We start from the raw sequence: 23,370 nt of genomic DNA, 5'->3' as shown, positions 1-23,370 counted from the left end.
GTTGAACGAATTAATGGGACTTAAAAATTTTTGTATTGTGTTGACATTACCATTTGGAGAGAAGTTTTATGAGAGGGGAAAAATTTGTGGCTAAGGGTTAGTACTCTATTTCTAGAAATCCCCATCAGCCACTTTCCTGTCTTCCACATTACCGCTGGGGCTTAACCACCGTAGAACCTGAAGGTTCTAGGGTTTCCCTAAATCTTCACCAGCTCAAAGACAGCTGCCATCAACTCAACAAATATAACTGCAAGCTACTTAAAAACACAAACAAAAAGGGTGTGGATGAAGCTCCCTCAAATTGGCAGAGACCTCCTTGTCTTAAGCAGTTTTAACTGATGTGTATCAGTTGTATATATCAATCACCTGGAAACGTCAATACATAAAACATTTGATTCACCAAACCTGATAATTAAGTGAAGCGTTACTATAAAAGGAAGTCACTGGTTAGCTTAAGTTAAATTTCAAACAATATGCAAAACTTAAAATGCCTTGATCTAAATGTTGAGATACTATTGCTTAATAATTATAAAACCAATTTAAAATAAAGTATTTTAAAGTATTGTTATAGTGACCGTATTTTCCATATTGAGAATGAAAATACAGGTTTTACATTTTGGGGGGAAAGAGAAGAAGCACTTCTGGGTGCAAGAGGTATTCTAGGGGATGGAGTTTGCCAAAATACAGGAATGTGAAAGTCGTTTCAGTAGTTTATGGCACTGTTTCTCACTAAGAAATTGAATTTTAAAAACAAGCTCCTCGGGGGATTTATGCACACTAGAAATTGGAAACTACTAATCTACCACAGTGAAAAAAAACATGAGACTACTTAAACTGGAACAATCCTGAACATAAGACTCATCGTATCTTTCAGCTGTCTCCATGGCTCCCTCCCTCCTTCAGGTTTCTGATCAAATGTCACCTTCTCTGAGAGGCACACCATCCTCAATCACCTTAGATAAAATAAAATAGTTCACATGTGCATTCCCCCTCCATACACAGTCATTCTCCAGCCCTCATCCTATTTTGTTTTTCTTCATTATACTCAGAGAAACTCGACTTACTGCACATCCTCAGCACCTAGAAAAGAACCTGGCACATACTAGATGCTGGATAGATCTTTCATGAATGAATAAAAATTTAAGATGACGATAATTACTGGAAGGTGCAATCTACTCTTCTCACCCAGGATGATCATGTTGGCAAAATACAACACTGGCCATCTCTCGGAAGTGGGATTATAGGCTTTTCCCCCTACCCCTGCCCCACATTTCTTTTTTTCCTTAAATTTTCAACTATCTGTGTAACAGAGAAAGAATGACTTTTAAAGAAAACATTTAAAATACTATGTACAGCATATACTCTATCCATATGTCTTAATTCATCTTCATATTCATAAGCTGAAAATGCTCCCATCACACTGTCATAGTCTAACTAACCATTCCCTAAATAAAACATAAAGTAACTCACCTTGGGGATCACCATAATCACACCATTGGTCACTGCACTTGAGAGAAGGGAGAAAACCAGAATGCTTCTTCTCCCCACACGGTCCATCCCAAAGCACACAAAGATGTAGGCAGGAATTTCCACTGCACCTGTCATGGAGCAAAATGATGCATCTCAATAAGCCACAGTGTCCAACTGAACAAGGGGACCCTGCCTTCTAACCTACCACCCAAAAGGAATGGTCAGCCCTCTGTCTCTGCTTCCAGGGGCTTCTAAGAACTATCCAACAACCGCCTGAGAGGCAGCAAGCCCCACGACTTTTAAACTCACTGGAGTGGGCAGGATGTTTGCTGTGATGTGCACTAATGCTCACATAATCTGCCTAGCACTTTTCACCTGTCTTTGGAATCTTATCCCGGACTAGGCAGGAAGCTCCCCAGGACACAACACAGTGACTGGAGGATGGGCCAGTTGAATGAATAAATATGTAAATTAATAGACAACATTGATCTTTTTTGACCTTTGGCTTCTTCTGCTTGGCAGAACTATGGGGAAATGTTTGTACTGTAATTTTGAACATAGCAATTAAAGTAGAAAATTCAGTGTCAGCTTTACATCTATCAGCCAGAATGCATCAGGGAGCAAGCAAGAAGTTTTCTCAGCAAAACTGACCAAACCCAATAATAGCCTTTGAGAAACTGTCACTGTTTACTAGCCTAGATTGTCCACATAATTCAAAGGTCTGTTCTTTCGACCCTCCAGAGCTTGCCTAACCCCAGGACACTACCCACCACTGCCTTTTAGGACTGATGTGCATTTTCCCATTCAACTACAGAATGGTGCAAGCACCTGGACCGGCAGGTCTGGGTCTACATGTCTCCTACAGCTTTGGGAACATATCTCTGCAGGTGGACACATATTTTCTGAGTTAACATTCTTAGCAGTACATCAGAAGTTAAACTCAGGTGCAGCTGCTCAGAAAAAAAAAAAAAAAAAGGCCTGGCAAAGACAAAAAAATAACATTCTGAGCCCCATTGGAGAGACAGCCTCCCTCCTTTTCATTAACATGGAAAATAAACAACTCCAGAGAAGAGGCCTCCCTTTCACAGACCCTGCTGTAAGGTCCATGCCTCCAGCCCCGAACAGTAGGTACATCTATTACTCTACTCTTTTTTTGTTTGTTTATCAAACACTTTTCAAGGTCAAATAAATCAATGATTCTCCAAAGAACCTCATGGGAATAGGCCTGGATTATTACCCCCACTTTCCAACTCAGATTAAATGACTTGAGCCCAGTGAGCAAGTGACAGCTCAGGGACTGGTCTTTGGGAGCCAAGGCCCCTTTCCTGCAACCTCCCTCCCTCATGTCTGGTTCCCTCCACGTCTGACTCAGGGCTCCCCTCTCTACAGCACTGTGTGCAAGGCCACCAATCGACTTCCTGGAGTCTAGCAAAGCTGCACAGCAACTGGGAAACAGCTGAAGAGACCTTTTAAATTATATTCCACCTTGATGTTTCTTGAGTTGTTGTATAGATGCTGCATCTAAATTTTGACCTGACTATGTCTGGGTTAGAAACGGTGCAACCAATGAGGCCCAATCTATCTGGGATTAGGACCATGTGCCCTTATTTTCTTTACTTTATAATGTATAACCCCATTCTGCTCCTATCTCCACATAACCTCAAAGATACGTCTTCAGGCTACTGTAGCGCTTATCGCCTGCAAGTAGCACAAAACCTAAGCTGAAATTCCCACCAGCCCCAAACCATCTCAGGAGATGAAAACTTGTTCAAAAATTTCACAGCATGGAAGTGTTGACTAGAAGCGCCTGTCAGGCAGAGGGCTGCTGGCAAGGGTAATGACATGAAAAATCAAAGGCAGTGAAGACTATAAAACTATGGTATTTGTGTTGGAAACATTTTTATATTTACGAGATTGCCCGGTTTCTTGAGAATTTACATCTCCATCAAAATTAAGACTATAGCATAGAGATCTAAAACTCCAGCACTCCTAAGCTTCCCCATGCCACACCCCACCCTACTTGATTCTCCTACCATTTGCTGCTCTGTTCTACGAATACTGCATCCTTTCTCCAATTGACACATAGAATGTGTTTGAAGTCAAGATAGGCTCTTTTTATAAACTTGTTGGTCTGCCCAAAAAAAGAGTAAAGTTTTTTTCTTAGAATTACTTCTCTCATAATTTCTGCTGAGCTATAATAAACAAAAACAGGTGTCTTATCAGAGCATTTTATTGAGAAGGGATGTTAGCTATGTATAAAAATTTTAAAGCAAACTTTTCTGGGGATAATATCAAATACAAGCAGCCTACACGGAAGTAACCAGCTGGACAAATGCATTTCTGATAATTCTCTCGTGTCTGGTATGAATTTGGTTTACCCTAGGAGTCACACCTCAAGCTATCACAGCAGTATCTGAAGCTATCTTAACCTGCTACTGAATTAAAAGAAGCATGACAACATAAATTACAGTTGCATGTATTTAGGTTATTTTACTGACTAAAATTCCTAAATTAAGGACATTTGAAGGTAGAAAGATACTAGAAGATCTCCAAGACATGTTAAATATTAAAAGGAATGCAACTTGCAAAGAACAATATGTAGTGAATAATCTCATTTATGTTAAAATATAAAACGTTTATCTGCACAAATATATGGAGATGCATAAAAAGAGATCTGAAAGTACAAGCCAAAGGTTATAGAAGTTACCTCTGAAGGATAGCTCTGAGATGGCAATGGGCTTAAAGAAAGGAAGCAAGCAAGGAGAAGAGGCAGAAGAGGAAGGAGGGACTCAAGTCTTCTAACTGTTGGCATTTTTTTAAAGAGAATATATACAGGTGTAACACTAAAAGAGACCATAATAACATAGTTGGCAGTATTGCTCCTGGTAGAAAAAAAAGACAATAGAAACACTCTCAAAACTTGGTAGAAATTTCACTTCATGGCTACAACTTAAATGTAATTTAACCACTTACCCATGAGGAAGAGATTTAAATATTCATTGCCTCCCAAATTAACAGAATTCAAGGAGAAGGTGTAGAACCCAAAACACCCCGTGAACCAAATCAGCCAAACAATAAGTGTCCTTGTTCCAATACTCCAGTCATAAAACAGATCTGATAGGGTGTGCTTCTCAACTTGAGAGGGCTTATTACCAGCAGAACCATTGTGATCCAGTGATAAAAGTTCTGACAGTTTACAGGATCTCGTCCTATTCCACTTGGCCAACGTATCAATTACTTTTTGTGCTTCTTCATATTTTCCCTCCGAGAGAAGCCAAAAAGGTGTCTCTGGGAGCATCCAACAGCACAGGACAAAGGGGACAGTCACTGTGGAGAGGACGAACTGATAGATCCACCAGGTCCTGACCAAGTAGCCCGTCAAAGCCACCACCATGGTTCCAAAAGCAAAAAAGGAATGCAAGTGGATGGATGCCCACGTCCGAGACTTCATGCCGACAAATTCTGTCACATAGACAAACACCACCACGAGATAGCCACTTCCACACTGCAAAACAAAGCAGGGAGAGTGGTCCAGATTTAAGGTCACACACATAACTACTAAGGAGTCCAATCTCTCTGCAAATCACACATAGGCAAGAAAGAAAATGACAAAGCATTGTTTTCTGAAACCCGTATCATATTTATACAATGGCGTTTAATCCGATCCATCCTTCTTCTTTAAATGGGTCCTCTCATCTTCCCACACCCTGTCCACCCCAAATGGCAAAACTTGAGTGGTTATGCATGATATAAATGTTAGACACTGCCTTTTGCTTCATTTAAATATTCCTTTACGGTGTGAATTTATGTCTCAGTTCCTTGCAAATGTGTGTATCAATTTATCTATATAGAGAAGAGCCTTATTATCAAATCCTAAATTTTAAATGGGGACAAACAATTTATGGTAATTAGTGAGAAGAAAAAAGATTTGATTAAAACTTCATTTTGACGGGCAATAACAACAACAACAAAAAAAAACAGACAAATTGCACTTCAGGGAAATTCAAAATTTCTGTGCATCAAAGGGCACTATATCACCAAAGTGAAAAGGCAACTTATGGAATGAGATATATGCAAATCATATATCTGATAGGAGACTAACATCCAGAATATGTAGAGAACTCCTAAAACTCAACAATAAAACAAACCCTTACAGGATATTTGGTTCTGTCAGAAACATCCACAAAACATTCGGTCCACACCAAAAGGTCCTTGAAATTTGCTCCTATCCAAAACATCCATGAGCATATTTGGTCTATGCCAAATGGTTTTGGACAGGACCAAATATCAAGTACCTTTTGGCCTGGACCAAATGTTTTATGGACGCTTTGGACAGGACCAAACGTCTGCTAACCAAACAAACAATCAAATTCAAAAATGGGCTTGGATTTTTCCAGAGAAAATACAGGAATGGCCAATAGCACACAAAAAGATGCTAAGCATTACTAATCATTAGGGAAATGTAAATCAAAATCACAATGAGATGCCACCTCATGGCCATTAGGATGGATAGTATCAAAAAAACTAAAAAACAAACAAACAAAAAATAACAAGTGTTGGTGAGTATGTGGAGAAATCAGAACCCATATACACTATTGGTGCATATAGGAATGTAAAATGGTACAGCTGCTATGGAAAACAGTATGGGAATTCCTCAAAAAATTAAGAATATTATTACCATATCCAACAATCCTATTTTGGGAATATACCCAAAAGAACTGAAAGTGAGATCTCAAAGAAATATTTTTATATCCATGTTCATAACAGCATTACTCACAGTAGCTAAAATGTGGAAGCAACCCAAGCATCCATCAACAGATGAATGGATAAGCAAAATGTGGTATATACATACAATGGAGTATTACTTAGCTTTAAAAAAGGAATATTCTGACATATGCTCCAACATGAATGAACTTTGAGGACATTATACCAAGTGAAATAAGCTAACTCCAAAAAGACAAATACTATGTGATTCCATTTTTATGAGGTACCTAGAGCAGTCAAATTCATAAGACAGAAAGCAGGATGGTGGTTGCTAGGGGTAGAGAGGAAGAGGGAATGGGGAGTTATTGTTTAATGAATATAGAGTTTCAGATTTGCAAGATGAAGAGTTCTGGAGATGGATCCAGATGGTGGTGATGCTTGCACAACAATATAAATGTACTTAATATGTACTGAACTATATGCACTTAAAAATAGTTAAGATGATAAATATTGTTACGTGTATTTTACCACAATAAAAAAAATGGGGGAAAAACTTTATTTTGAAAATAGGCCTATCTTTTTTTAAAAAATAAATTTATTTATTTATTTATTTTTGGCTGCATTGAGTCTTCGTTGCTGCACGTGGGCTTTCTCTAGTTGCGGCGAGAGGTGGGGCTACTCTTTGTTGTGGTGCGCGGGCTTCTCACTGTGGTAGCTTCTCTTGTTGTGGAGCATGGGCTCTAGGCGTGCAGGCTTCAGTAGTTGTGGCTCGCGGGCTCTAGAGCTCAGGGTCAGTAGTTGTGGCGTGTGGGCTTAGTTGCTCCGCGGCATGTGGGATCTTCCCGGACCAGGGATCAAACCCATGTCCCCTGCACTGGCAGGCGGATTCTTAACCACTGTGCCACCAGGGAAGCCCCCCAAAATAGGCCTATCTTTAATTTAACAAAATTTAGATTATAATAACAATATGTGACCCCTCATGGAATAAGCAAAGAATGAAACAAATGATGAATTTTTGTGTGTGTGTGTGGAGGGGGGTGGTGGTGAAAGGATTAGAATTTTTCCTACAAAATTATTTCACATTTGACTTTTATAAAACAAATCATAAAATTAATTTTTGCAGAATTATTCTAGAGTGCCACTGATTTCTCCAAAGGCCTCTCTTAATCCTTTGATATTTGAATCATACTCTTTTGAAGGCTCATCTTGTCATTATCCTTGTGGATGTTAATTTCTTCAAAAGTTAACTGGTTTCTATATGGGAAAAGAATCTAAAAAAGAGTGAATATATGTATATGTATAATTGATTCACTTTGCTGTACGGCAGAAACTAACACAACATTGTAAATCAACTATACTCCAATAAAAATTAATTAAAAAAAAAAAGTTAACTGGTTTATCTCTGCCAGATCCCAATTGGTCAAGGGATCTATGTAGGATTCAGGCAGTTTTCCCCCACTGCTTTCAAAGACTTTTTGTAATCTAGAATCTTTTGTGAGATCTGCAATTTCACTTTGCATCAGAGTCGCAAAGAGGCTAGCCTACTAGCAGTAAGCAGAGAGGTGCTTGATGGGGACTATTGTATTAATGGTCAGTTTCATATTTTGTGGCAACAGCTTTTATTTCCCCACGAAACCTTGTAATTGCAAGACTCAGATAATGAACCCTGATAATGAGGACTCCCATACTGAAGAATCCAGTTGTTTGGTAAATTTAAACCTTCAAATACTACAAATTTCCCCATTAAAGTAAGTTATAACACCAGTCCCCAAAATGTTTTTTTCAGTGCCAGTTCTTTTTGCGTTCACTCCCACTTCCTACTGGTTACTTCTGTCACTGGGTTCAAACAATCCATTGCACAACTGCCTAAATAATCCCAGAAGCCTCCTTGACACCATTCACACCTGTCACCTCCACTGATAACACTCTATTCCTCACATCTACCCTGACCCTACCCCCAACATAACAGTCAAAATGACCACTTCACCCCTGAATTCACTGAACTCCTTCAGGGGATCCCCATTGCCTTTAGGAAACCAGGCAAACTCTTTGTCATCCTACAAGGCCCTGCCTAGTCCTCTCTCTCTCCTTCAGCCTTATCATGTATTTCACCTCCTCCCTATTCTCCAGGCATTGAGACCTTCAGTTTCTTCACATCTCAGGCCCTTCTCACTTGCTGCTGCCTCTGCCTCTGTCACCCACCCCTCAGACTAAAAAGCCCCTGACTCTCCAGACCCCCCATCCCATCCCCCACTGCGGGACACCCCTCCACTGTTAGTCCTCCATCGTCAACATTGTATGGATTTTTAAAATGGCCCGTCAGTGTCTTGACTTCCTCTAAGATGTAGGGTTATTGAAACAGCCTGGTCAGGTTTACTTAGCATTACAATCTGTAGGCAGATCCATAAATGTGCTGAGTGAATGAATCTGCCTGCATCTTCCCTACTCAGAATTGTATCACAAATACATTTCCCATAAAAACCAAAGGAAGGAGACACAGAAAATTAAGGCCACATTTTACAGATGTATTCTATGGGTGGCTGTCTCATTTTCTTGGCTCTGGAAATCAACTCATGGTATTTTGCAAGACCGAAACAGATATTTTTAGAATTATCCTCTTAAATCTTCCAAAAGAGTGCTCCACACCCTCTCAAGACCTGTCTGTGCCTCTGTTGTACCATCATTCTCACCAGAAGGTCTCTTATCAAATCTCACTCTGTAGCTACAGAGCCATTTCCTCTTATTCTGTCCTCGGTGGAGACAGAACTGCTGGTTGTTATCTTTCGTATTAAAAACTCTCTATATTCCTAGATATATATACATTTTTTTAAGATGCAACACCTTCAATTCTCCTAAATTTTTTTTAATGCATCCTCCTATCCTTGGCCATCTGTGTGGCTTTCTAGGAATCCTTCCTAGCCATCGATGAAGACTCCGAAAGAGAATACACCACCTTGCCCTCTGAGGGGGTGCAGTGACCTCTTCTTCTGAGATTGAAGTCCTTGGCTTCTCTCCAGACCCTTGGATCATCCATTCTGGTGAGAGGGGATGCATGCCCTGCTCTGTGTTCAGCAAGATCACAAGCTCTCCCTGAAGATAAAACTTCACTCGGTTATCCTTGCCCAGTGACCTCCAAAGAGAATCACTGCTGCTCTTGTTTGGTAGTTTGGAAGCTGTCTGGAAGCCTCACCAAGTGTGGAAACAGCTTCTTCACTCTCTGGTCCACTTCCAGTAATAGCACCCTAGTAGGTGCTATTGTAATTGCATTATTTATTAATAATAAATTGCAATTTTTTATTAATAGTAGGGAGTGCCTACTCCATGCCAGGTACTGAACTGGGGATGCTTACATGAATCTCACTGAATCCTGGTAACATCCCAGTGAAGCAGGTATTATTTTCTACAGTTTATAGATCAGAAATTAAGGTTTGAAGAGGATAAGGTGTTTGCCCAACGTCATACAGTTGAGAAGCCAATACATGACAAAGCTGGGATTCAAACTCATGCCCTTCCCACTCTACTCCCCTGTTCCCCATAACAGAAATGCCTGATGCCTTCTTGTTTTCATTCTTCCTGCACATTATACAAATGACTTTCTTAACAATACACCTGAACCTTCTGTTTGGCTCATGCATACAAAGCCTGACTAGACCCATACAATTGCTCAGAAGTAAAATAATTTGCAGCGATTATTTGTAATGGCTACAAATAATGACTTTTTTTTTCTTTCTTTCCCCCTATGCCTTCCTCTCTCCCTCTTGTTCTCCCTGTCTCCTCTCTCTCTTTTGTTTTATAGTATCGGCTAGACTCCCCAGTACGATGCCAAGTGGAAGTGATGTTCCACAAATCCTTGCTGTTAGTAATCGTGGAATGTGGATCACCTGTCAGGCATCGAGTCAAATGTAAAGTTTCTGCCTACTAAGCAGCAATTTTTCATTTTAATGAGTTCCATTCTAAGCATAGGACACTAATATGCTACAGAAAGACTTCTGCGGTGGAGCGAACAAAGATTAGTCCTTGATCTCTCTCACTAGATTCTAAATGAACAAGACTAAGAGAGTTAAGGTTTAATATAAAAGTCCTGCAGTGGAATTAAAGAGGCAAAACAAAACAAAACAAAACAAACCAACAACAACCCAACTCACGATAGCAAGAAGGAAGCGTGCGACTATGAAGCTGTAATAATCAAACGTGAATGCCGCTGCTATGCCAAACAAAAATACACCGGTGCTTGTGGCCCACAAGACAAGTCGTCTTCCTGCCCTGAAAAATAAGAATTACACAGAGGAAGGAGCAAGGTGTGGCTGCAACAGTTTAAAACATCCACTCTAATTCATGAAAGGTAAGTGCTACCTATATTTTAATAGCTTATGTATCAATATTTGATTGTTGTTACTCATTCATTTATTTTGACCAAATCATGAGTTAACACATGATTTCTTCAAGAGGCCTGTTTTTCAGTGGACTGGCCTCCACCTGAGCTGCTAATATACACACTCGATCACTCTGGGTGGTCCCCAAAGGACCACCTAACCTGAGATTGGGAGCAAGGAGAGGGAAGATTTGTCCTTTCCTTGTCAGGACCTGCTCTGTGACCTGCTGGATCATCTTCCCTGTTGGGCTAGCTCAGCCCACCAAGGGGAGACAACTCTTACTAAGCCCCTCTAAAAACAGAAGTCTTGCTACATTCTGCTACTAGAATAAGCTGCTTACTTGCCCTATATTTTCATAATTGGGAAGTGCATTTCTTTGCCTAAAAAGCAAACAAATAACAATTATATGCCTGCAGACTTAAAAAAAAATGAGATGTTATTCACATGCCATAAAATTCAACCTTTTAAAGTACACAGTTCAGTGGCTTTTAGTGTATTCACAGAGTTGTGCAACTCTTATTACTATCTAGTTCCAAGGCATTTTCATCACTCCGAAAAGAAACCGCACCCAGGAGTCATCATTCCCCATGCTCTGCTCCCTCTAGCCCCTGACAGCCACTAATCTGCTTTCTGTTTTTATAGAGTTGCCTATTCTGGACTCTCTATATAAATGGAGTTGCACAGTATACGACCTGGCTTATTTCACTAAGCATTATGTTTTCAATCTTCATCCATGTTATAGTCCTTCATTCCTTTTTATGATTAAATAACATTCCATTGCATGGTTAATACCACCTTTTGTTTATCCATTCATCAGTTGATGGACACCTGGATTGTTTCCACTTTTTGGGCTATTATGAAAAATTCTGCCATTAATATTTGTGAACAAGATTTTGTGTAAAGTTATGTTTCAATTCTCTTGGATATATACCTAGGGGTGGAATTGCTGGGTCATAAGCTACTTTATGTTTAATTTTTTGAGGAACTGCCAAACTGTTTTCTAGGATGGCTGCCCCAGTTTTACAATCCCACCAATTTCTCCACATCCTTGACAACACTTGCGGTTGTCTGTCTTTTTGATTACAGCCATTCTAGTGAGCAGGGGTTATCCCACTGTGGCACTGATTTACGTTTCCCTAATGATTAATGATGTTGAGCATTTTTATATGTGTTTTTTGGCCATTTGTATATATTCTTTGGCAAAATATCTATCCAAATCACCTGTCCATTTTTAAATTGGGTTATTTGACTTCTTATTGTTGAGTTATAAGGGTTCTTTATATATTCTAGATACTAGACTATCATTAGATATGTGATTTGCAGATATTTTCTCCCTGTGAGATGTCCCTGACAGATAATTGTAAGGCAAAAAAAATACAGTCCTGAGATTCCAACCAACAGGCTTGCCCAGTGCAGCAGAGGGTATGCAAGCAAACTGGAAACTGTCACTTTCATGGCCTCAGGCTTCTCTGCTCCCACATGCATTAGTAGGGATTGTTGGCCCTGCACATAAATGTTCCCAATCTCATTTGAGCCCTGAATGCCATTTAAAACTATTTTCCATTCATCCCTGATCAACCCCCTGTACCACCCACAAGTCTTCACTCTCAGCAGATGAGCAGCCCTCTCCTGCAGAGAACAGAGACCATCAAAGAGAAAGCCCCACAAGTTCCTGGTCTGCCCACCTGCCAACATGACCTGCATCTGCCTTCAGGCTTCTCTTCTTTCCTCCTCTCCAGAGACACACCCCCTTTTCTCTCCAAATACCATTTTGCAGTCTTTGTATAGGATCATGTCCCTTCCCACCTCCTCTGAGGCCTTATTCTACCAATTACTTCTTTTTCCTCTGTCTTTTGCTCTCCTCTGACTTCTCCCTTTCAGTATAAGTCTCTTCCAGTCAAAGACAAGAACCTTCTCTGGACCCCATCACTCTGGTACCCACCTTGCATCTTGCAGTTCCTCCACTGACAGACTTACCAAAAGGGAATATCTACCTCTTCATCTCCTATTTTGTTCCTCTCCCCACTGACACCCTAACTTCCACACTTCCCAGGAAGACAGTTATGAAGCAGAAGATTCTTAAACACTGAAACATAACTTCAATCACCAAATAATAACTAGACTCCACTTCTGCTCCAATTTCATTATTCAAATGCCACCTCCTGGAGGGGATGTGTGTGTTGGGGGGAAAGACCTGGGTACTCCTCCCTTTAGGCTTCCACAGTCTTTGCCTCCATTGCTTTTACTTCCAGTATGGCCCTGGACAAAACAAAGCCCTATAATCTTTATTTGGACGTGTTTGTTGGCCCCATTTGACTAGCACACCCTGAGGGCAGGGATTTCTGACCTAAGCAGTTGTTTTTAGGTTCCCAGTGCCCAGCACATACCTGTAAAACTCACAACTATGGGGACCAAATAAATAAGTTCATCTCTGTACTTTAGGACAGATACGAAAAGTGTGGTCCCTGTCCATATAGAGATGAACTTTGCTTCATTTTAAGAGCTACATATTCATTTTAATGTGTATTTCTTAAAAATATGGCTGGTATATCACACAATTTCATAGATATTATTGCTTAGGACCAGACTATCCTCCTAAAAAGCAAGTCTATTTAAAGAAAAAAAAATTCACTACTGAGTGGTTATATGTCCAAGGTACGTTTTCTGTATTAATTTTGCAATAACCCTCTGAGGTGAGCGCTATTATTTTCATTGCCAGCTTACACATGAGATTCTGAAACACATATTAGGCAGTTCATCCAGGTCCCACAGCTAATAAATGGCAGAACACAGGCAGACTGTCTTCAGAACCCATCCCCTAAACACTATGTTATTTTGTGTCTCTAAATAATAGATCGGCAAAGAATTTAGATAGAAGGTATGAAAATGACTACAGTTTTGAACATAATTCCCTGTCCCCTAAGAAAATCAGATAGGAAAATGAACCCTACACTGATGCAACAATACTAAACATTTCATTTTACCTGTCAGAAAGGTAGCCGAAGATCACCGCTCCCAGCAGGACTCCAAGCATAAATGTAGGCTGGATCAGCCTTCCAAACCATTCTCGGTTACACACCAGATCCCACTCAGTCACCACGGTGCTGCGCCACTTGCTCTTGTCATAGATGTAGCCATCCAAGCAAGGGAAACTACTCTTATGGCCGTTATAATCATAGTTCAAACTTGACTTGTTATCCCTCCGGAACCTGTGACAGCTTGTGAGCTCCCAAATCTCACCGTCCTGTAGCTGCACTATGATGTGATCTTCACGGCCTATGGAAAACTGGGTCCAGATGTCCTCCAACCTCCAACTAGAGATACCTTGGAAAAGAACCCGACTCACATTGCCTGGGGGCCTGCAAGTATGCTGTGGGGACACTGACAAGAACACAGAAGCCAAGTAATGGATACCACAAGAGATGTTCTGGAAGGCACATATAAAATAGAGGAATATCTGGTATCTGCAAAGAGAAAAAAAAAAAATCAAGTCATTATATCTGGCCTATGGGCTAAAAAAAGACATATGCAAATATGAAAGGTCTCCATTATGCCTTAGCTTGGATAAAGGGATAAACACAGAAATAATTATAGATATGTGTGTATACATAGGTGTATATATCTGTCAACAGGGCCTAAAAGCGATGACATCCCAATAGCAACAAGCACATCAGTGCCCAGATCTTGGGCTCTAAATATCATTCTCCAAAAAAAGGAACCAGGAAAAATGTCTGATTCTAAGACCAGGACAGGGAGAATACAAAATAAGCCTGGAGCATCTTACAGTATCAGATAGTAAGGCAGTATTCAAAATACAAAAAACATGGTGGCATGTCAAGGGGACAGAGGAACCAGTATGAAAGAGCTCCCAAAGGGCAAAGCTGAAACAATCTGAGCAACAAAATAAATAGCACAGTATAACCCAAAGTATAAAATAAAATAAAACATTTTTTAAGAATTCCATGAAGTAGTTTTTATTTCCATTTTACAGAGAGGGAAACTGAGGCTCAGGGAAGGCCAGTGACTTGCTCAGAGCACAGAATTAAGAGCTGGGAGATAAATTCAGTCTATCTGAAGCCAAAGCAAGCTCTTTCCAAATGTCAAGCTAAAACCTGAGGTAGCACAGTAATGTGAAAGTGCCATTCACCCACTAGCTACATTAATAAAATTAGTTTCACAACATTTAAAATTATTTGAACTCCACCAGTACACATGCTGATAGCTTTTGAATAAAATGTATTCACAACTATGTCATTTAGAAGGCAAATCAGATCTAGTGAGCACTTGTGTCATTTTTTTTTTTTAACCTGTTGAAAAATAGCCTGCACTGACAATCCTTTTAACACTTTGGGATATATGATATGATATGATGTCCCATACTATGATGTTTAATTTTACATGTCAACTTGACTGGGCTAAGGGATCCCCAGACAGCTGATAAAACATTATTTCTGGTGTGTCCGTGAGGGTGACTCTGGAGGAGATTAGCATGTGACTGAGTAAAGAAGATCGCCCTCACCAGTGGGGGTGGGCATCATCCAATCTGTTGAGTGCCTGAATAGAACAAAAGGTGGAGGAAGGGCGAATTTGATCTCTCTGCTTGGGCTGAGACATCCATCTTCTCCTGCTCTCCAAAGACACTGGCACTCCTGGTTCTTGGGCTTTTGGACTGAGACCAGGACTTACACCATCAGCCTCTTGTTCTCAGGCCTTTGGACTTGGACTGAATTATAGCACTGGGTCTCAAGCTTGCAGACATCACATTGTGGGACTTCTCACCTCCAGGACCACATGAAACAATTCCTATAATAAATCTCCTCTTACCTTTATCTATATCTATCTATCTCTTACTGATTCTGTTTCTCTGGAGAACCCTGACAAATACACCATACTTATATAAGAAAATGACTGAACAAATAAAGAAAAAAGAAAGAAGAAACAAATTTTTCTTACAGTAGAATTCCAACTAATACCTGTAGATATTCCCTCTCTACAGAAGATGGACCTTAATTCCCACCCTTTCCCCCTTGGCTAGACTTAGTGACTCATTTCCAAAGAACATAGTAGGATAAACGGAAACTTCACAGTGGGGAAATCTGGCAAACACTATCTTAACCGAATGTTGAAGGTTAACATCCTCAGTGATGTTGTATGGATATCACATTCCCCCTCATATGATGTGATGAACAGGCACTTCACCTCTGTGGCCGTCTTTCCAAAAACCATAACCCCAGTTCAATCATAAGAAAAACAAGAGATAATCCCAGATTGGGGGACATTCTACAGGTTGCCTGGTGAATACGCCTAAAGAGTGTCAAGGTCACGAAAAACAAGGAAAGACTGAGAAATTGCCACAGACCAGAGAAGAGTGGGATAACATGACAACTAAATGCAATGTGGTACCCGGGATTGGATCCTGGAACAGGAAGAGGGCATTCCTGGAAAAACTGATGAAATCTATATAAAGTCTAGAGTTTAGCTAATAGTAATGTACTAATGTCTGTTTCTCAGTTTTGACAAATATCCCATGGTGATATAGTGTTAACAATGGGGGAAACTTGGTGAGGGTCGCACAGGGACACTCCTTACTCTCTTTGCACCTATTTTGTAACTCTAAAATTATCCAAAAATTAAAATTCAAAATTTTAAAAGTAAATGTAGGGTCTCCAAATTTACAGACTGAAACCAACAGTGACCTGAAATTTACTGGTCAATCTTTGCTTAGCAAATTACTCATGTAAATAAAGTGGAAAGTTAATCTTACTTAAGAAAAGAGTTCAGATTTACTAAGTCTTTTTTTAAAATCAAGCACTTAAGCGTCTCTACTATACTAAAAGATATTAGACTAATGGATATTACCATCTGCCCTTGAGAGTGATTTTTATTCTTTACTTCCCTGGAGCAACAAGTGCTCAACATCATAAAGATATCAACTCTCCCAAAGTTAATGTACAAGTTTAGTCTGTAACTACAAAACACTGGAAATTTAAATGTCTTCCAGCAGGAGATTAGTTATATAAATTATGGTAAAAGTTATAAATGCTGCCTGGGAGATGCCAGAGGAAAAGGGCAGCATGGAGTCTTTCACTAAAGGCAAGCTCCTGGTGTCTAGAACAGAGGGAGAATCACCCTGTCCAGATCATTACAGAGTGGAGTCTGTGGTGGGCCAGTGTCTAACTGCCAGACACCGAGGCAATAAAGACTTGGGCACCAGATCCTCTTGCAACCAAATCCTGTTTGGGACCTAAGAGGCATCCTATAATAACAATCCTATATGAATATGACTGAGAATGTAACATACATCATTGTTATAAGTCTTTGACTCCTCCCCACCCCACAAATTCCAACACTGCAAACTACAACATAGCCCCCGCAAACAGCAGACAGATTTTGTTCGTCTGAAGTTTACCTGCCTGCCCCTGAAGGCGTTTGGGTTTGGTACCTAAGTAGTCTCATCACCTGGAGCAGCTCCACTGCTGAAAAGCTCACATTTTGCTCTCTGACCACGGCTTCCCATCCTCCCAGCTCCCCCTGTCCCTCCCACTCACCCCGCCTCCTGCACCGTCCAGGGCTCCAGTCTTTGAATCCCACCAGCTTCTCTGGTTTGTCACCACCTACCTGGCCTCAGGTCCTTCCCCAGCCAACCTGAACCCCACAGTTGTCACTAGAGTTCTCTACAGAGTCACACAAGTGTTCTATTCTCATTCTCCATTCACACACAGTCCCCCCAACAGAGCACCTACCCTGGCAGGCCCCTGAAGCTAGGATTTGTCTTCTCTGCCCCACCCTCAGGAGGTCTGAGGTGGGATCCAGGACTCTATACAAGCTTAAAAAGCTTCCCAGGAGAGGGATTTCCCTTGTGGCGCAGTGGTTAAGAATCTGCCTGCCAATGCAGGGCACATGGGTTCGAGCCCTGGTCCGGGAAGATCCCACATGCCGCGGAGCAGCTAAGCCCGTGCGCCACAACTACTGGGCCTGCACTCTAGAGCCTGTAAGCCACAACTACTGAGCCCACATGTCACAACTACTGAAGCCCACGTGCCCTAGAGCCTGTGCTCCGCAACAAGAGAAGCCCGCACAATGAGAAGCCCACGCACCACAAGGAAGAGTAGCCCCCGCTCACCACAGCTAGAGAAAGCCCACGCACAGCAATGATGACCAAACACAGCCATAAATAAGTAAATAAATAAATAAGTAAGCAAGCAAGCTTCCCGCTCCGAAAAATCAAATTCCCTGGTTTAACCATATGCTGACACAACGTTTGACATTCAAAATACTTAACAATTGTTGTGGAGCCACTGGAAGTCTCATAAACAACTTGCGAGGGTGTAATTTATTACAACCACTTAGCAAAACTGTTTGGCAGCTGACCACATGCACACTCAGGTAACAGGGCAATTCCTTTCCTAGGAAAATACACAATGAAATGTGTACATGAGCTCCCAAAAGTCATATACAAGAAAGACTATTCATAATAAACCCAACCTGGAGACAATCCAAATATCTGTTGACAGTAAATGAATAAACTGTGGAATATTCATGCCATGACATACTACACAGCAATGAAAATCAACAAACTACTGTGACATATGATATGGGTGAATCTCACAAACACAGTGTTGAGCAAAAGAAGCCAGACAGAGAGTTCGTGATTTTTTACTCCAATTATACAAAGTTTAGAATCAGGCAAAACTAACCTATGGTGTTAGATGTGAGGATAGTAGTGAGTTTGGGGGAGAGAAAGGGGGCATGAGAAGGGGTGATCTGGGGTGGTAACACGTATGTATTCATTTTATGATGATTCATCAAGTTGTAGATTAGGGTACACACTTTTCTGTACATACATAATACATCAATTTAGAAGTCTTATATTTGCAAGACCCAGGGAGAGGAAAAAGTATTCAGCAATGCCCCTGCTGAGGTGTGATTGGCATGGCTGCCAAGGCACACCCAATCTGTCCACATGGTGCCTATCGTCTAGACTGCAGCCCTGGTTGGCCACCCAATCCATACTGACAAGAAGGTGTCTTCTAGAAGGGTGGGAGGGAGATGCAAGAGGGAGGGGATATGGGGATATATGTATACATATAGCTGATTCACTTTGTTATACAGCGGAAACTAACACAACATTGTAAAGCAATTATACTCCAATAACGATGTTTAAAAAAAAAAAGACTGGCACTTCTAAATTTTAAAAATTTATGTATATCTATTATGATAACAAAAGGGGTATAATTTGTGCCATGGAGAACTTTAGTGGTGCAAGATTCTAACAGCAGCATATACCCACCAGCTCCATGTTAGCTGTTTTTTCTTTTCAATGTGACTTGCAGGAATAAACTATGGTCCAACATTAAAAAAAAAAAGAAATATATAGCAATGTACAGACATATACATTATGAGCATTTCTGTTTTATAGCTATTCAAAAACAATGATTACAATGATAAAAGTGTCAAATTGGGTCCATCAAGCCTCTATCATTAATGTACCAATGTAATATCACTTATTGGTTTCTTTTGAAATAAAACTAGTAAAGAAAATTAAAAAAAAAAAACAAAAACAAGAAGGTGTCTTACCTGAACAATACATATTTACACAAATGCCTATTGGATGTCTCGACCCAGAATTCCCACAATGAATTTGCGTTAAGAGTCTCCAACAGATCTCAAGACCTAAGTCCCAAGCCTGCCCCACCTGGAATGTAACTGCTTCTGAGTTTAGGGCACCACCATCCACACAAACCAGAAATATGGGGTAGGGGCAGGGCATGGGGGGCCCTCATGGTCCTTCCCACTTCTCCTTCATGCCTTAGGGCCTGGAGGTCCCATCAATTCCACCGGTTAAAACTATCCCATCCTACCTGCTCACACTGCCCCTGATCCGGTCCAGACCCTCATTATCTCCCACCAGGGCTCTTACCTGGGTCTTCTCTGGTCTCTTTGCCCCAACTCCTGCCCCTCCAATGCACCTTCCATTCTTCATAGTGATCCTAATACCCAAACTGCTTAGCATGACATCAAAAATATTCTTGTGGATGACTGTAAGTGTACCCCTCACTGGCCTTCTCTCACCCTCATACTTTATACTCCATAAATAATAAACCACTTAGCAGTCCCCAAACAAACCATGCTAATTCATATAATTATATTTTCTATGTGCTGGGAAGGTCTTGAGCACTCTTTCAATTTGAATTTCCCTTTCCCTGTTACAAGGATAACTTCCCGAAAAAAACAAAACCCTACTTCCTTAGGTGTCTAGCATTCTAACATATCACTTTGTCCCTTATAAAGATTGTTGTCCATCAGGTGTCCCCCCCAGCCTAAATCCCCTTCAGAAAAACAGACCTAGAGATTCCACGCTTCCACTACAGGCAGCTCAGGTTCCATCCCTGGTCAGGGAATTAAGATCCTACAATGCCGCGTGGTGTGGGCAAAATAAATTTTTTTTAATTAAAAAAAAAAAAAGAACAACAGAGACACAACATATCACTGTGCCCACAGCTGGAGAGAAACACTAATGGAAAAAGAGTCATACAGACACAATAGACAGGAAACCCAGAGGCAAGGAAAAGCAAAGATTATCAGAACCCCCAGGAAACAGACTCATGCTATCTGGGTGACAGGTGAAGAAGATTACTTTTGGTCCTAGATTTATATCATTCTGTATAATGAAGCATAACTAGTGTCATCCTATTGTGGTTAAGAGCATGCATCCAGAGCCAGACTGCCATGGTTTGAATCTTGTCTCTCGTTACTTACCATCTGGGTCTTTGGGCAAGATCCTTACCCTTTCTGAGTCTCAGTTTCCTCATGTGAAAAATGGGTTGTTGTGGGAATGTAAAGAGTTAATATACGGAAAGCACTATGGCATACTGTAGGTGCATAAAAGTGCTAGTTATTATGATGTTCATAAGGTGAAGTTAAAAAAGAACCTAAGGGACTTCCCTGGTGGTGCAGTGGTTAAGAATCCACCTGCCAATTCAGGAGACAAGGGTTCGATCCCTGGTCCGGGAAGATCCCACATGCCACAGAGCAACTAAGCCCATGCGCCACAACTACTGAGTCTGTGCTCTAGAGCCTGTGAGCCACAACTACTGAGCCCGTGAGCCCCAACTATTGAGCCCACGTACCACAACTACTGAACCCACGCCGCAACTACTGAAGCCCGCGCACCTAGAGCCCATGCTCTGAAACAAGAGAAGCCACTGCAATGAAAAGCCCACGCACCCCAACGAAGAGTAGCCTCCACTCACCACAACTAGAGAAAGCCCATGTGCAGCAACGAAGACCCAAAGCAGCCAAAGTAAAAAAAAAAAACCTAAAAGGTTCATATATTGGGGGGAAAAAACCCCAGTACCTACATCCATAGATTAAGTCAGCCACAAGGCTCAACATTCCAACTCTGAAATTTTAAACCATCTCTCCCTTTATCCCAAGATAACTCAAAGATCCAGGTTCTTAGATTCCCCCAACACAGATGCCTGAATCTTGGTTTCCTCAACTCCCTCTAACATGGGACTTAAGCCATGAAGTTTTTGTAACTTCAATATGGCTTCAGGACAAGTCCTGGAAACCTAATTCTTCTTAGGTGTCCCGCTTTCCTCTCTTAAAGGTGATTAGGATAGTGCTTCCTCACCTTAGAAATGACTAATGAGAAATGAGAGATAATTAGGGTTTTCTACTTAACACTTTCACTAGGTTTCCTTAAGACTAAATAATAATAATACACAATAAACTCTCTATTTATAAACAATAAAGAGACCAATTAGAGCAAATGTCAGAGAAAATATGGGTACTGTGATATGCTCACACTATTTTCACCTTTTGCTGTAAGCGTTGACTTGTTACCCTTTTCCTTCCTACAAGCAGCTTTCACAATCTACCCTTCCCACCAGGATGGGGACTCAGGTAATAACAATAGCCATGATTTATTGAGAACTTACTGAATGATAAGACTTTTGCATACATTATTGTGGCTGGCTAAGAGCTGTCAATCAAAATCCATTCTCCCCTTCTCCCACCATGGTGAGCCACATTTGACCATGTGGGTGAGGACATAGAGCAGCTGCCCCCGGTGCTGTGGATGGCGGAGCTGCCTCACCCACTTGGGTCCCTGGACAACCCCATGGAGCACAACCTGCCCTGCACAGTTACCAGAGAGGAACAACCTCCAACTGAGGCATCTTTTTATTATAGCACCTAAGTATCTTAGTTAATCCCTAAAATACATGGGGAAAGAATGGTATTAGTAACTACTACCTCATAGGGTTACTGTGAGGATGAAATGAGAGGCTGAAGGTGGAGTCCTTAAAGTAAACGTTTGTAGTACTATTATTACCCCCATTTTACAGATGAGGAAGTGGTAAGTCAAATGTCGGAGACCATACAGTTAATAATTGGTAAGTCAGGATCGGAACTCAGACATCCATCCCCAGAGCTGATTTTGTAATCCCCATGCTATTCTGCTTCAAGGGGGATAAGATGAGATAATATTGGGCGAGGGGTCATACAGCGTGCAGATCAGAGGTTTGGAGCTCAGTCTGAATCCTGGCCTGCCACTCACTGCTAATGTGATCCTGGGAATACATGAAGGACCTGGCTGAGTGCCATGGTTGTGCTCAGGAGAGCACCATGGTTGACAGCATGGACCGTGAAGGCCAATGGACGTCCAATTCTGCTCTGCTACTAATAGATTTGTGATTTAGGTGCAGGCCTGGTTTTCTCATGTGTAAAATGAGTGATGCCACCGATATCATGGGACTGTAGTGAAGGTTAAAGGTAACATGTACAAAGAACTTATGACAGAGCCAGGCACAACTCAGCATTCAATAATGCAGGTATCAGGAGGAAGCAGGGGAGAGCTGGGACCTCCTGCCCCTCCTCTGCCTGCTCCACCACTTCTTTTTTGTGGACCCTGAGAATCATAACGAACATTTGTGCAACTTTCCACCCTGGAGAAGAGCACATCATCATCTCTTCACCACAAGCCTGGGAGGGAGCTAAAGGCAGGAACGATTATAATTCTCACTTGGCAGATAGGAAACCGAGGCACAGTATTCCCATGGTCACGTTCGCGGTGAGTGGCAGGCCAGGATTCAGACTGAGCTCCCAACCTCTGATCCGCACGCTGTATGGCCCCTCACCCAGCTACCTCTCCTCCCAAAACGTTCCAGGTCAGACAGAGAAGTGTTTTCTCCATGAATGAATGAATGAATACACTTTAAATTTTTTAAATTAATTTGACAAATGAAAAGAGGGTGACAATCGTACAAAGGTTAAACCTAGGTCCCACCTTGCCGTAGCTCTGGGTCCTTGGCCCACAGACTGAGGGACCTGTGCGTCCCTCAGTTTCCCAATCATTAAGATAAGGATTCACCCCCTTTGCAAGATTCCGTGGGCATCAAATAAAGCACTGTGTAGCTGGCACATATTAGGTTTCTATAAACGGAAACAACAACAACAACAACAACCGCTAACGGTTGTTTCTGGAGCAATTCAATACCTGCCAGGCACTGAGGGAGACTGCCGCGGGGCGGGGCGGGGCGGGGCGGGGCAGCAGTCGTCTGGGGAAGTGAAAGAGGAGCCAATTTGGCCGATTAGAGAAATGAGCCGCCAAGAACAGGCATTCCTCTACCCCTGTGAGCTGGCTTTCCAGCTGGGGCTCCGGACGCCGGCACCCGCAGACGGCGCGCCCCAGGTTCCACCTGCCAAGCGGTAGGCGCGCCGGACGAGCCCTGCGCCCACCACTCCCGAAGCGAGCCCCAGCGCCCCCTGCTTGCTCTGGGGAGGTGCCGCCGCCAGAGTTCGAGAGGATGAGCCCAGC

At 41.6% G+C, this 23,370-nt stretch overlaps 1 protein-coding gene across 1 annotated transcript in view; it reads right to left on the bottom strand.

The window, feature by feature from the left end:
• The window catches only part of SLC22A16 (solute carrier family 22 member 16), a 33,361-nt gene that overhangs the window by 9,709 nt on the left and 282 nt on the right, over positions 1-23,370 (bottom strand). The window contains exons 2-5 of the mRNA XM_007190691.2: positions 13,532-14,011; positions 10,320-10,437; positions 4,444-4,975; positions 1,471-1,598 (exon numbers count right to left, since the gene is read on the bottom strand). Of these exons, the coding sequence (XP_007190753.2) occupies positions 1,471-1,598; positions 4,444-4,975; positions 10,320-10,437; positions 13,532-14,011 (1,258 nt within the window). The remainder of the gene's footprint in view (positions 1-1,470; positions 1,599-4,443; positions 4,976-10,319; positions 10,438-13,531; positions 14,012-23,370) is intronic.

This window comes from Balaenoptera acutorostrata, chromosome 14 (genome assembly GCF_949987535.1).
Source record: "Balaenoptera acutorostrata chromosome 14, mBalAcu1.1, whole genome shotgun sequence".
NCBI classification, from domain to species: domain Eukaryota; kingdom Metazoa; phylum Chordata; class Mammalia; order Artiodactyla; family Balaenopteridae; genus Balaenoptera; species Balaenoptera acutorostrata.
Note: the sequence above shows the minus strand (reverse complement) of the source record. Positions and strands in the feature narration are given on the sequence as shown.